Source organism: Gekko japonicus, unplaced genomic scaffold (genome assembly GCF_001447785.1).
Source record: "Gekko japonicus isolate JY-2015 unplaced genomic scaffold, Gekko_japonicus_V1.1 scaffold135, whole genome shotgun sequence".
Classification (NCBI taxonomy): domain Eukaryota; kingdom Metazoa; phylum Chordata; class Lepidosauria; order Squamata; family Gekkonidae; genus Gekko; species Gekko japonicus.
In genome coordinates, this window is record NW_015175359.1 from 979142 (window position 1) to 992295 (window position 13154).

General features: G+C 46.1%; 1 protein-coding gene across 2 annotated transcripts in view; it reads left to right on the forward strand.

Annotated features, from left to right (window-relative positions):
- HSPB8 (heat shock protein family B (small) member 8) overlaps window positions 1-13154 on the forward strand; it is a 43868-nt gene that overhangs the window by 18093 nt on the left and 12621 nt on the right. Inside the window, exons 1-3 of one of the 2 annotated variants that reach the window (XM_015425324.1) lie at window positions 174-274; window positions 644-1082; window positions 11026-11089. In XM_015425324.1, coding sequence (XP_015280810.1) covers window positions 686-1082; window positions 11026-11089 — 461 coding nt within the window. In that variant the 5' untranslated portion in view covers window positions 174-274; window positions 644-685. Of the gene's footprint in view, window positions 1-173; window positions 275-643; window positions 1083-11025; window positions 11090-13154 lie in introns of those variants that run through there. The other variant, XM_015425325.1, reaches the window with a different exon arrangement.

The following is a 13154-nucleotide window of genomic DNA, read 5'->3' on the forward strand; positions in this document are numbered from 1 at the left end:
GGCTGCCTAAACTTGGATCTCCATTTCGGTATGCTTGCCCCATTGGGATGAGGTCAGCTGTTGCAGCTCAGATTCTCCAGGGGTGTTTCATCCTCTCCAAAAATACAGCTTGCAGGGCAGGAATTGCAACACCCCCCCAGGCACTAAGCGTGTATAAAAAGGGCAGACAGTCATTTGGAACTTTAGAGAAGTTTCTCGTCTCCTGCCAGAACACTGTATTTAAGTTCCCCTTTGGGATCAGGCGAAGAGGCTTTTGCCCAAGTGGAACAAAAAGGTGAATTTCTTTTAATCCATTACCCGAACAGTGTTTTTTTTTTCCCCCTTCCACTCTGGAATTCAAGCAAACAAGACCTTTGCCTAGTTTGTGCAAGATTGAACTTTGAAGCCGTGCTTCATTATTTCAGTTTTTTTTTTTTCGTGTAGCAGGGTTGGAAGGCGGGGGGGATAAGCAGGTTGTGAAGATTGAAACCGGATCCTGAAGCTGAAATTTAATTTCCTCCCCACCTTTCTGACAGCTGCTGAAGCACTTTGTGGGTTGAGCATCACTCGAGTGCCACTGCTGTGTCCAGGACTAGAAAGGACTGCTTGAAAACTTTCAAGGGCAATTAAGAACAGCTCTGTTGGATTTTTTTTTCTTTTTTAGATTTCCCCCCTTTCTGTGGATTCTGACAAAGAGAGAATCATCATGGCTGACAGCCAGATGCCTTTTTCCTGCCATTATCCCGGGCGGCACCGAAGCCTTCGAGACCCATTCAGAGAATCCAGCTTGTCTTCTCGACTGTTGGACGATGACTTTGGAATGTCGCCCTTTTCCGGAGATCTAACTGCAGACTGGCCTGACTGGGCTCGCCCACGGCTGACAACGGCATGGCCAGGCCCACTGAGGTCAGGGATGGTCCGCAGCACTGGCCTTTCTCCGCCAGGATACGGTTCCAGGTTTGGGGGTTACACAGAAGGGGCTCCCTTTGGGGGAAGCCCTTCGTCCTTGTCCGGAGAGCCATGGAAAGTGTGTGTCAATGTGCAAAGCTTCAAACCTGAGGAGCTGACAGTGAAAACCAAAGATGGCTATGTGGAAGTATCAGGTGAGTAAAGGGTAATAAAGCCAGGGTGCCAGTTTAACTACTGGGTGGTAGGCGTAAGTCACATGAAGTGTTTTTGTTGTTACATTTTTTAAAAATCGGCAGCAAAGTTTAATTGGTGTTTTTTATTCTATGCATGCTTGTCCCACAAAGGAACTCAGGGCAACTTCCCCCCCCCATCCCCCAGTCCTCACAACAGTTCTGTGAGATAGGTTATCCTGTAGAAGAATGACTGGCATAAGGTCACATGGTGTGTTTTGTCACTTAGTGAAGGCTGGAACCCATGTATCCCCATTTCACCATGTCTCCCTGCTACACTATCTTACACTGGTAAATTGATTAGCTAAATATGGGCGCCTATAGCTTTTCCCTACTGGAGCAATAAGCAACTTGGGGGCATTTTTGCCTGTGGCAACATAGAGGGAGAACCCCATCTCCCCAGTACTATAGCCCCTATTCACTCACACATACACACACAGACACACACACGTGGGCAGTTGCTTTTTGTGGCTAAATTAAACCACAGATTCCCCAGATAAGTAGTAATTTTGGTCCTAAATTATAGGCTGGGAAATTATTAATTGGCAAATTATGGTCACACCAGGAAACCCCCTTCACGTTATGTATTCTAGTTCAGGCTTGGAGGGCAAATATGTGTTTGTTCTTTGGGGTCAGTGACTGGAAACAGAAAGGATAGTCTTTTAAAAATGGCCTTTCCTTCTAAGCACGTGGTAGTTTTTGATGATTCATCCACAAATTATTTTAGGTTTCACTCAGTATCCAAACCATGTTGCTTTTTTAATAACATTTAAATTAAATTAAATTAGTTGATTGATCAGTATGAAGGCAGGTGATCCATCAACTTAAAAATCTGTTGACAGCCCTGCCAAAAAAACAGAAATAAACAAATAAGCAGTGTACTTTGAAGAAGAAGAAGAAGAAGAAGAAGAAGAAGGGATTTGTATCTTTGGTGTGAACTTCTAGAGCACAAGCCTACTTAATTGTTTATTACAAGTGTCATACAGTGAGTGGGCCAGAAATAGAGGTGCTCTTGATAAATATGAACATATGCTCTAAAATACAATGTCCATAAATGATTCCTGTGGATAATGTCAAGGGGGAGGAAACTACATTAGCATTCACAAAGTTTGGCTGTGAGTTCATCTCAGGTCTGTGCTGACCTATATTTGATTTAGTTCAATAAGAAAGAGATAGATAAATACTCAGGAATTTATAGGGATTCTATTCAGACAGTCTTTTGAACAGGCTGCAAATATGTTCCTTTTTTATCTTGTACATGGATTCTCTTTCCTTTTTTCCTCAGCGCTAATCATAGTTTACCCTGACCTAGATATCCCATACTAGCCTGATCTCATCAGACCTCGGAAGCTAAGTGGGGTTGGCACTGGCTAGTATTCGGATGGGAACCCTCCAAGGAATACCAGGGTTGTGACATGGAGGCAGGCAATGGCAAACCACCTCCAAACATCTCTTGCCTTGGAAACCCTACAGGGGTCACCATAATTCAGCTGTGATTTGACGGGGGGGGAATCATAGTTTGCAATTACACCAAATTGTCAAATTATGGATAGCCAGCCAGTGTGGTGTAGTGCTTAGAGTGCTGGTCGGGGACCCAGTTCAAATCCCTACTGTGCCATGGAAGTTTTCTGGGTAACCTTAGGCCAGTCACACACATTCATCCTAACCTATCTCATAAGATTGCTGGGAGGATTAAAAATGGAGAAGGGAAGAATGTTGTAAGCCACTTTGGGTCCCCATTGGGAAGAAAAGTGATATATAAATGAAGTAAATTAATGAAAAAGGTTGCTTGCCTTCCAAACCCAGAACTGGAAACCCTGTTAAAACCATAGTTCCTAGTTTGGAAAACAAATGCCACCTAGAGAGCCAGTTTGGTGTAGTGGTTAAGTGCGCGGACTCTAATCTGGGAGAACCGGGTTTGATTCCCCACTCCTCCACTTGCACCTGGCTGGATGACCTTAGGCAAGCCGTAGTTCTGATAAGAGCTGTTCTTGAAAAAGAGCAGTTTCTGTGAAGAGCTCTCTCAGCCCCACCTACCTCACAGGGTGTCTGTTGTGGGGAGGGGAAGGGAAAGGAGTTTGTAAGCCGCTCTGAGACACCTTTGGGTAGTGAAGGGCGGGGTATAAATCCAACCTCTTCGTCTCCTTCTTCTTCTAGTATTGGCAAATTCAGATGTTATACAAAGTTTGATGTGTGCTAAATGGGAAATTGAGAAGGATGCAGCGCATGAGAGGGAAGGGAGGAGGAAGAGGGAGTCACATGGCTGTGGGTTGGTCAGATTCTCTGTACTGCTGGATTGTCTGAACTGAGCCACCAATGGCTGTGTACACAGCGAGGAATACTGAAAGACCTCCTGGAACAGGAGGGCCAGTCTTTAAAGGGTGGAGCACCTGGGTTGCTCCCACACGGATGTTTTGCTCCACATTGCCCACCCTCAAACTATACTGGGTTTTGAGGTGCTTCCATGCAACACTGTTGTGCAGTTGTAGATCGTGCTGGCTCCTCTGAGGGTTTTCCCAAACCTGCTTGGGTTCAGATCTTCCCTGAAAGATCATACCCTAAGTGGGTTTGGGATCCATGTAGATCAGAAGGTATGCATTTCCACAATTCCAAGTTCACATTTGGTGTGACTCACTTACCCTCCGTCAGACTTTTTGCTTTTCAAAAAAATTAAATCTGTAGTGTCTTTACACTATACCAATAAACCGACTACTGCTTTTTGTAAAAAAAAAACAATTGCAGAAAAAGCACTGTGGTGGCAAGGGGAGCAAATGGAAGGCGCAAGAGGAAAATATGGAGATTCTCCCGTGTGTAGAGTCCACTGAAGTCTCCACTGGAGTCTCCACTGGTGCTGTGAATTCCTCTATGTTTGCAGCAGCAATGAGAGGACAATGGGGAATTGCTCCCATGTGGAAAGCTGAAGCTTAGTTTTATAATCAGATGCTGATATTTACAAAAGGTACAAAATACATGCAAGGTATCCATTGCAAAGGAGCTGCGGTGGCTCAAGTGGTTAAGACGCTGAACTGCAGGCTGTGGAAGGTCAGTAGTTCAGCAGTTCGAGACCCGGGTGCCGCATGATGGAGTGAGCTCCCGTCTCTAGTTCCAGCTCCTGCCAACCTAGCAGTTTGAAAGCAAGAAATTGCAAGTAGATAAATAGGTACCACTTCGGTGGGAAGGTAACAGCGTTCCGTGCACCTTGGTGTTTAGTCATGCCGGCCACATGACCACGGAAACGTCTTCGGACAGCGCTGGCTCTTCGGCTTTGAAACGGAAATGAGCACTGCAACCCTAGAGTCGGACTCGACTGGCTTTCGAGCCAGGGAACCTTTACCTTTACCTATCCATTGCAAATGGCTTAACACACATGGATCACTGCTTTTCTTTGGCCAAATGGAGAGTAGTGGCCATTAGGAAAGCATCAGACCCTCCTCCTGTCTATTTCCCAAAAGAAAGCCATTCTTTAAATGGACATGTGCATTTTTAAATTGGATTGCCACCTTTTTGTAAGGCACACAAAATTTTGTAAGGACAGACATCCTCTGTCTTGGTTTCCTAGCAGGCAGCAAGGTCCACATCAGGTTCTCACACAACATCTTCATGCTGGGAAAAAACAATTTGGGTTGACTTCTGGGCGACAGACCATTCAAGAAAGAAAGAAAAAATAGTAGTGCATTTGCACTCATGCTTTCCCCATAGATTTAGGGCTATCATGATCAGTGTTCCCTCTAAGCTGAGTTAGTGTGAGCTAGCTCACAGTCTGTTAGCCTCCAGCTCACACATTTTTGTCTTCGCTCAGGAAGGAGGGAGCCAGAGCGAACGAATTTATGCAGCAGCCAAATCGCTCGCTCACAACTTTAATGCCAGTTGCTCACAAAGTAGAATTTTTGCTCACAAGACTCCACAGCTTAGAGGGAACATTGATCATGATCTATAAAGTATATAGTAGATCTGGAAGAGCTGGCCAGAGAGTTGCCAGATTGCAACCCAGAGATCTTGCTGCAACATTCCAAGGTTAGTGGCACCAAGTGCAGCTGTGCCTCTTAGCAGTTGCCCTCATGCACACCCAGCCCTAGCCTGCTGTAACAATTTGGATTCCAGTTTCATCCTACGGCAGGGGAAAGGAGGACTGGCTGTGGGGTGGCACAGAAAACATCCTCTTTGGGCCACACTTGGACAGTCCTCAATCCAGAATTTTGCCGTTCCTACCCCTGTTTTTCATGCTTCAAGACATGTCTCAGCCTTTGTTCCCCATCTATAAAATGGAGCAATTGTCCTTTTGGTTTGGTTTGGTTTGGTTTGGTTTTAATTAACTTCCAGATGTTACATCATCAGGGAAGTTGTCAAGTTGCAGCGCTTCCCTCCCTGTTTCTTACAAGCTGTCTGATTTGCAGTTCTGAAAAGCGGGTTTTCCTTTGATCTGCCTCTCCCCCAGGCTTTGGAATGAGATGAACAAGCAGCACTGGTGCCAACCCAGCTTTGTATCTTTGATTAAATTTCATGTACCTGACAACATTTTAAAAAGCCCAAAGAGAGTAGGCCAGGGAGACAAAGGGAGAAGGGATTGGAGACAGGGATTTCAAAACAGATGACATTAGAACCATTTAAAGGCAATTAAAAGGTCCCCCGATATGTGAAATGTGGGGGGGAGCCACTGAAATTCCCCACCTGTTCCACAAAATAGTAAATCTGTTAAGGACCAGTTGACATGTACATGTACATTATTTGATTTCTCACTGGCAGCCAAATGTATGAGTTCGGCTGGTCAACTTCGATCTGAGAAATTCCTGAAGAATTGGGGGGGTGCCTATGGAGCAGGAAATTTGGGGAGGGATTTCATTTAGAATATGGTATACCATAGAGTCTGCTTGCCAAAGTGGCCACTTCCTCCAGGAGAGCAAGATATGAGTCCAGCACCTTAAAGATCAACAAAAACATAGGGGGAAAAGCCCTGTTAGATCAAACCAGTGGTCCATTGAGTCTGGCATCCTATTTTACTCAGTGGACAACCAGTTACTCTGGAGGACCAAAACATGATGTAGAGGCCAAGGTCTTCCCCTAACATTGCCTACAAGCACTAGCATTTTGAGCTTTGCTACCTCTGGATGTAGGCATTCCCCTTAGTCATCATGGCTAGTAGTAGTCACTTTGATAACCATCTGTGTTCATAACCATCACAACATCCACTGGCAGGGAATCCCACAATTCAATTACTCATTGAGGAAATGAGGACTGCCTTTTGTCTGCCTTGAATCTAGTACTCATCCATTCCATTAGGTGCCCCCAAGTCCTAATATGATAGGAGAGGGATATGTTCTATTTGACTGCCTACCTACCTCACAGAGTGTCTGTTGTGGGGAGGGGAAGGGAAAGGAAACTGTAAGCCACTCTGAGACTCCAGGTAGTGAAGGGCAGGGTATAAATCCAATCTCCTCCTCCTCATCCTCCTTCTTCTTCTGTCATGTGTAAGGCATTGATTAACATTGCACTTATCCTGGGATGAACATGCATGCCTGAACCAGCTAAAAGCAGTCCATCCGACACGATGACACTAAAATTGATTGCCTGATTTAAACTAAACACAGGGTTGATATCCATTTTAGGATTTAAGGTCAAAATTACACTCTGTGTAGTTCCATGATCCTTTTAACCAACACTTGCTCTGATTAATAGAATGCAGCTACTGGGCTGTGATTAGAAGTCAGCAGACGCAAGACGGGTTATTTAGCCCTCAGCCTTTACTCCTGTTGTCCTGCTAAAAACCACCATCCTCCAAGCCGCTGTTGGCAAGGGTGGGGGCAATACAAGCACCTAGATTTTTTGTTCACCTGGGCCAAAGCAGCTGGGGGACGACGACAAACTCTACCCTAAAAATAGATTCGGGTAGGTAGCCATGTTGGTCTGAAGCAATAGAACAAAGTTTGAGTCAAGTGGCACCTTTAAGACCAACAAAGTTTAATTCTGGGTACACATTTTTGTGTGCATGCATCTGAAGCATGCACACAAAAGCTTATACCCAGAACTAAATGTGTTGGTCTTAAGGGTGTCACTGGACTCAAACTTTGTTGTACTCTAAAAGTGTTTGACATAAGTGCCCCTGACCTGTGCCAGGAACAGGATAGATCAAGCTAGTTTGATCACATCAGATCTCAGAAGCTAAATAGGGATGGACCTGCTTAGTATTTGGATGGGAGACCCACCAAGGAAGTCCAGGGTTGCTACGCAGAGGCAGGAAATAGCAAGCCTGAATGTCTCTTGCCTTGAAAACACTATGAGGTCACTATAAGTCAGCTATGACTTGATGCCATGTTCCTCTTCCAAGTTCCCCTGAGCATATATATAGTTGGGGAGGGGTTGTGTGTGAGAGCTTCCTCACCTACCCAGATTAAGTTGGGTGGAAGATTAAGTTTTGTGAAGTCTGTTGTCCCCCTCAGTTTGCCTGATGAGCCTAGCAGTGGCCCCGCAAGTTCCTCTCTATGTAAAAGGCAATCTGGAGTGAGCAGGCCATCATTCACTTGAAGAGGATTGGGCTCAGCTCTGAACTGTTGAGTTAGCCTTGAAGTCCACAGGGAGTCCACCCTGTAAAATGGCGCTGGGCAATTCTGTGATCCCCGATGCACTTATGTGGTGGTGGTGGAATGAGCTGTCAAGTTGCAGCTGACTTATGGCAACCTCGTGGGGTTTTCCAAGTCAGGAGAGGAAACAGGTGGTTTGCCTGCCTCTGCATAGCAGACCTGGAATTCCTTGGTGGGTCTCCAGTCCAAATACTAAGCAAGGCCAACCCTGTTTAGCTTCTGATATACGATAAGATCGGGCTAGCCTGGGCCCTACAGATCAGACCATAGTATCAATGCAGCCACTCCCAAGCTCCATGCCTCGGTGCACAGTGCATGCTGTAACATCACGTTCATGCATACCAGCAGGAAGAACAGCTGGGTCAGGGTGGTTTTTTTAGTTGGGTGACCATCGCTGGTGATGACTCCCTGTCAACACTGTAACCCTGTAGATCACCTATGGGGGATGGGGGGTGGTTAAGTCTTCTCCTCTCCCAGCCACACTCAGACCCAATGAAGGTACCTTTTCCCCCCTACCAAAGCAGTCCATACAGACTATTCTCAAATAAGGAAACAGCGGTGTACCATAGCCCGGGTGCATAGGTTCCCCTCCCACAGCTGTTTCTAGAACCAAAACAACATCTAGGGGATCCAGACACATAAAAATTCCATTAGGGCTGCCAACTGTGGGTACAAAATTCTGGTTTCCCAGTTTATCCTAGGGACCCAGACGAAGTGTTGCATGGGGGGGGGGGATAGCAGCAGTGTCCCTGTTCCAATCTAGCATCTTGTGTGTGTGTTTCTGAATATGAGGCGAGGCTCAGATATGGTGACTCGCAGCAACCCTGACTGCCTCAGGCCACTGTGGTGATGTTTTGCTGAGGGCCTAGAGTTGCCAGCCTCCAGGTGGGGCCTGACGATCTCCTGCTATTACAATTGATCTCAAGACGACAGAAACCAGTTCCCCTGGAGAGAAAACAGCTGCTTTGGAAGCTTGATTCTATGGCATTGTTCCCTGCTGAGGTCCCTCCCCAAACCCTGCCCTCCCCAGGCATCACCCCCCAAATCTCCAGGTATTTCCCCAGTCAGAGCTGGCAACCCTAGGCCCAAACTTCCCCAGGCACGGGATCTGGAGGTAGTTTGTGACAAGAGGCTCATCTGCCCTAGAACAGATGGGAGGCCTTTGCTTCAAAGTTAATGTGAGTGCTTCATGCATTGCAGACTGACTGGCATTTCCTCAGCTGTTCCTCCAGAGCCATATCTGGGCAGTGTCCACACTCTCCCAGCCCTTTTACTGTTTGCTGGAGCACTCTGAAATTGGCAAGGAACAAAACACAGAGCCAGTCAATCTGCCGTGAGGGTCGGCTGTGGGCCTGGTCTTGCCCGAAAATGCCACTCTACATAGCTTGTCTGAGTGTTTATGGAGCTGCTTCAGGCTGCAGCTGTTCCAGACGGCTCGGTTTGTTAAGCAAAGGCCGCACACAGGGAGGGCATAACAGGGAGTTGCTCCCAGCACTTGGCTTAGGCTTCCCAAGTCCCCCCCGGGGGGAACCCCACCCCGACGTGCGTGTCACCCGGAAGTGACGTGACGACGCCGGGCACGCTGGGGGCGGGGCCACGGTCATCCAAGGGAAAACCGGAGTCCCCCGGTAAGGAGATTTTTCGACTTGGCAACCCTAACTTGGCTTGAGGTGAAATCTAAACTGAATCTGGAGAGTTTTGTTGATCAGAGCTAGGGTCACCAACCAGGCTTGGGAAATTTCTGGTGATTTGGGGGCGGAGCCTGGGAAAGACAGAGTTTGGGGGGGGAGCTTGGCGGGGAGAGACTCTTGATTCCCCCCTTTCCAGATTCCTGCCTGCAATCAGTTTTTTAAAAACACACCCTCTTGGAAAAAGGATTGCAGAACTACATATTGTATAGGCCTGCCCTGAGTGAGCTATATGCAAGCACAGGTTGCAGGTAGTTGTGTTGGTTTGCAGACAAATTGCAAAAGCAAAAATCACGCAATATCTTCTATTAGGCAACCAAAACATCACAAAATGGTGTGCATCTCAATGAACAGTGCAAGCTTTGACTTCTCTAGAACTCTTCTTCAGGCTAGATGTTCACTAATGGGGGAAAGTCAAAAAAGCAGGAGGAGGGGAAATATATTGTTTCTAAGCATGGCAGTGGCTCAGTAGTAGAGCAGTTAGCTTGCCCAAAGTCTCTGGTTCAGTGCCTGGAATCTGCCAGTTAAAAGACTCTGGTGATGTGAAAGACTTTTACCCTAGATTCTGGAATGTCACAGTATGCAATATTGACCTTGATAAACCAATGGTGGCTTCGCGTATTCAAAACACAACAACCTGCACTTGTAATCTTGATGTGGAAAACAAGATGTACTGCAGACTAAATTAGACTAATTTAAATGGCATTGGATGCAGAACAGGTTTTTAAGTGTACCAAGTTGCTGGAACAAAAGAGGGTGGAAATGACATTCTTCCTCTGTGAATATGAGAGGCAACAGAAGGGTAAATATCTCTCCAACATTAAATGAGACACATCGATCCTGTGCAAGGCAGTGAGCAAAAATAAAACATGATGGTTCTTATTGAAGCTGGAAGTTAATTTAAGAGGTTGCTAAAGGTAAAGAGCCAGTGGAGTTCAAGTGGGCAACAGAGAGCCAGGGTCATACAGTGGTTAGAGTGCTGGAGGAGGAGGATGTAAACCTGGGTTCAAATCCGCACTCAAATTTACTAAAGTCACCTTGAGGCAGTCATGCCTGTCAACCTAACCTGCCTCACAAGGTTGTTGGGAAATTGGGAGGATTAAAAGGAGGAAAGAAGAGCTATGAACGCTGTCCTGAGTTCCTTGGAGCAAGAGTAGAATTTTTTAAAAATGTGATTGCTACATATAATCTACTAGACAGAGGGTCTGGAGGAAGGAAGGAAGGAAGGAAGGAAGGAAGGAAGGAAGGAAGGAAGGAAGGAAGGAAGGAAGAAAGGAAGGAAGGAAGGAGCTGACAATTAGGGTTGCCAACCTCCTGGTGGGGGCTGGAGATCTCCTGGATTTACAGCTGATCTCCAGAGTGCATAAATCTCTCATTTATTTATTTAAAACATTTATTCCACTTCTCCTAGAGAAAATGGTCGCTTTGGAAGGTGGACTGCATGGCCTAAGGTCCCTCCCTTCCCTTAATTCCACTCTCCCAGGCTCCACCCTCAAATCTCTGGGTATTTCTGAACCCGGAGTTGGCAACCCTAGCTGACATAAGGAAAGATGAAGAATAGCTTTTTGGTGAGAAGTACTGTTGGAAATTTGTCCTCTCTGGATTTGCTGAATGGTTTCTTCCCCACCACTCTAATCTTGGCAGGTAAACACGAAGAGCAACAAGAAGAAGGAGGAATAGTCTCCAAGAACTTCACTAAGAAAATCCAGTAAGTACTAAGGCCCTTAGCTGTTTTGTTCTACTGTTCACCAATCCCAAATTGTACCTCTCTTTTCCCCTACTAGAGCTAATAATAGCATTGGGGGGGGGGATTCTCTCAGAGCAGTGATACAAAGAGGAAGTGTTAACTCCCTATGCCCCAGCACCAATATTAATTAGACTCCACCATGGCTGCTTTTCAATGTAATACATAGTTTAGCTCCTACGCTGTCACTTCTTAAAGGCCTGTACTAGAAAAACCTGAAAATGGAGCGCTGTGTAACTTGAAAGCAATACAGATGACTGGCTTACCATGGGGTAGAAGTTTCTGTCGCAGGTTTGTTTGTTTCTTTGTTTGAGTCATCTGTGTTACTATAAACATGGTGGGTTTTCTTTTTCTATATTTAATATCAGTGGTAAAAGTTAGGGACCTTCCCCTTTGGCAGATTTACCTAAGGTTTACCTGTCAGTGATACATTTCAGTATTATAAATTTGAGGGGGGGAAAAATAAATAAATGACTGTACTGACTAGTGTTGGATTGTTGTTGTTGTTGTTCAGTCGCACAGTCGAGTCCGACTCTTCGCGACCCCATGGACCAGATCATGCTAGGCCTTCCGGTCTTCCGCCGTCCTCTGAAGTTTGCTCAACTTCATGTTCGTTGCATCTATGACACTGTCTAACCATCTCATCCTTTGCAGTCCCCGTCTTCTTTGACCTTCAATCCCTTCTCATTTGGTGGCCAAAGTATTTGAGCTTCAGTTTCATTATCTGGCCTTCCAGGGAACAGTCAGGGTTGATTTCTTTTAGGATTGACTGATTTGATCTTCTTGCAGTCCAAGGGACTCTCAAGAGTCTTCTCCAGCACCATAGTTCAAAAGAATCTATTCTTCGGCACTCGGCCTTCCTTATAGTCCAACTCTCGCAGCCATACATGACTACTGAAAGACTATTGAAAGAGGTAGTCAATCTTTAAAGGTACAATTGTGGTCTTAGGGTACTGTCTCAGTGATGATCTGGTTCTTATAGATCCACATGGGTCAATGCAGGGGTAATTCATGAGGACAACCAGATGGATTTCACCTAGAGAACTGGTGTTGAGTAGTGATGGGCATGAACTGGGAAAATGTGGTATGGTTCATGGTATGCCAGCTTCATGAACCATGAAACATCACAAATAAACCAGTTTCATTTGTGAGGTTTGTGACATGGTAGAACACCCCTCAGCATGATAGAGACACCAAACTCACAAGGGATATCCGGCTAACCCACCTCTACCTACATGCCAAGGTTGGTGAGGATTGAATTTATGGGGTTCGAGTTATGGCTCCCCCAAAGAAGGTGTCCCCAGGAAAGCATTTTCTGGGGAAATGACAAGCACAGGTTCATGAGGGTCAGGATTGTATAGAATGGATCCTGTGCAAATTAAAGATGCCAAACATGCAAGAGATCTCCAGATGACTCTCCTCTACTTGCCCTCCAAGTTTGATGAGGATTGGATTTATGGGGTCCAAGTTACAGCCCCCCAAAGAAGGTGCTCCTATGGAGGGAAAAACAGCAAAAAAGCAAGGACAACAGAAGCCATGCAGAACAGAATCGAAGTCCCAGAGAATCTCTGCAGTAGAAACTGAAGGTTGGAGGCATTTTTGCAAGCCCAGCAGAACCAGTGCAATGTGCCCAGCAGAACTAGTGCCACTGTGGCACTGTGAACCCAACAGGACTAAGGTCAAGTCAGGGAAGTGTTTTTTGGGGGGACATGTCAGACACAGGTTCAAAAGTATATAGAATGGACCCCCTGCAAGTTACACACACCAAATGCACAGGGAACCTCACCCTGCCACCTGCTCTTTTACAATCTCTTCAAGTTGGGGGTGGATTACATTTCTGGCGTCCCAGTTACAGACTCCCCCAAAAAGTCTCTCCAATGCTCTTTCCAGAAAAGACAGCTGCAGTTACAGGAGTCTATGGAACAGCTCAGAAATAAGACAGCAAACTCACAGGGAAAGTTCACCTGGGCAGACCCCCCCATCAGACAGTGGAACCAAGGCAAGCATCCCCCCTATGCTTGCAACCCCC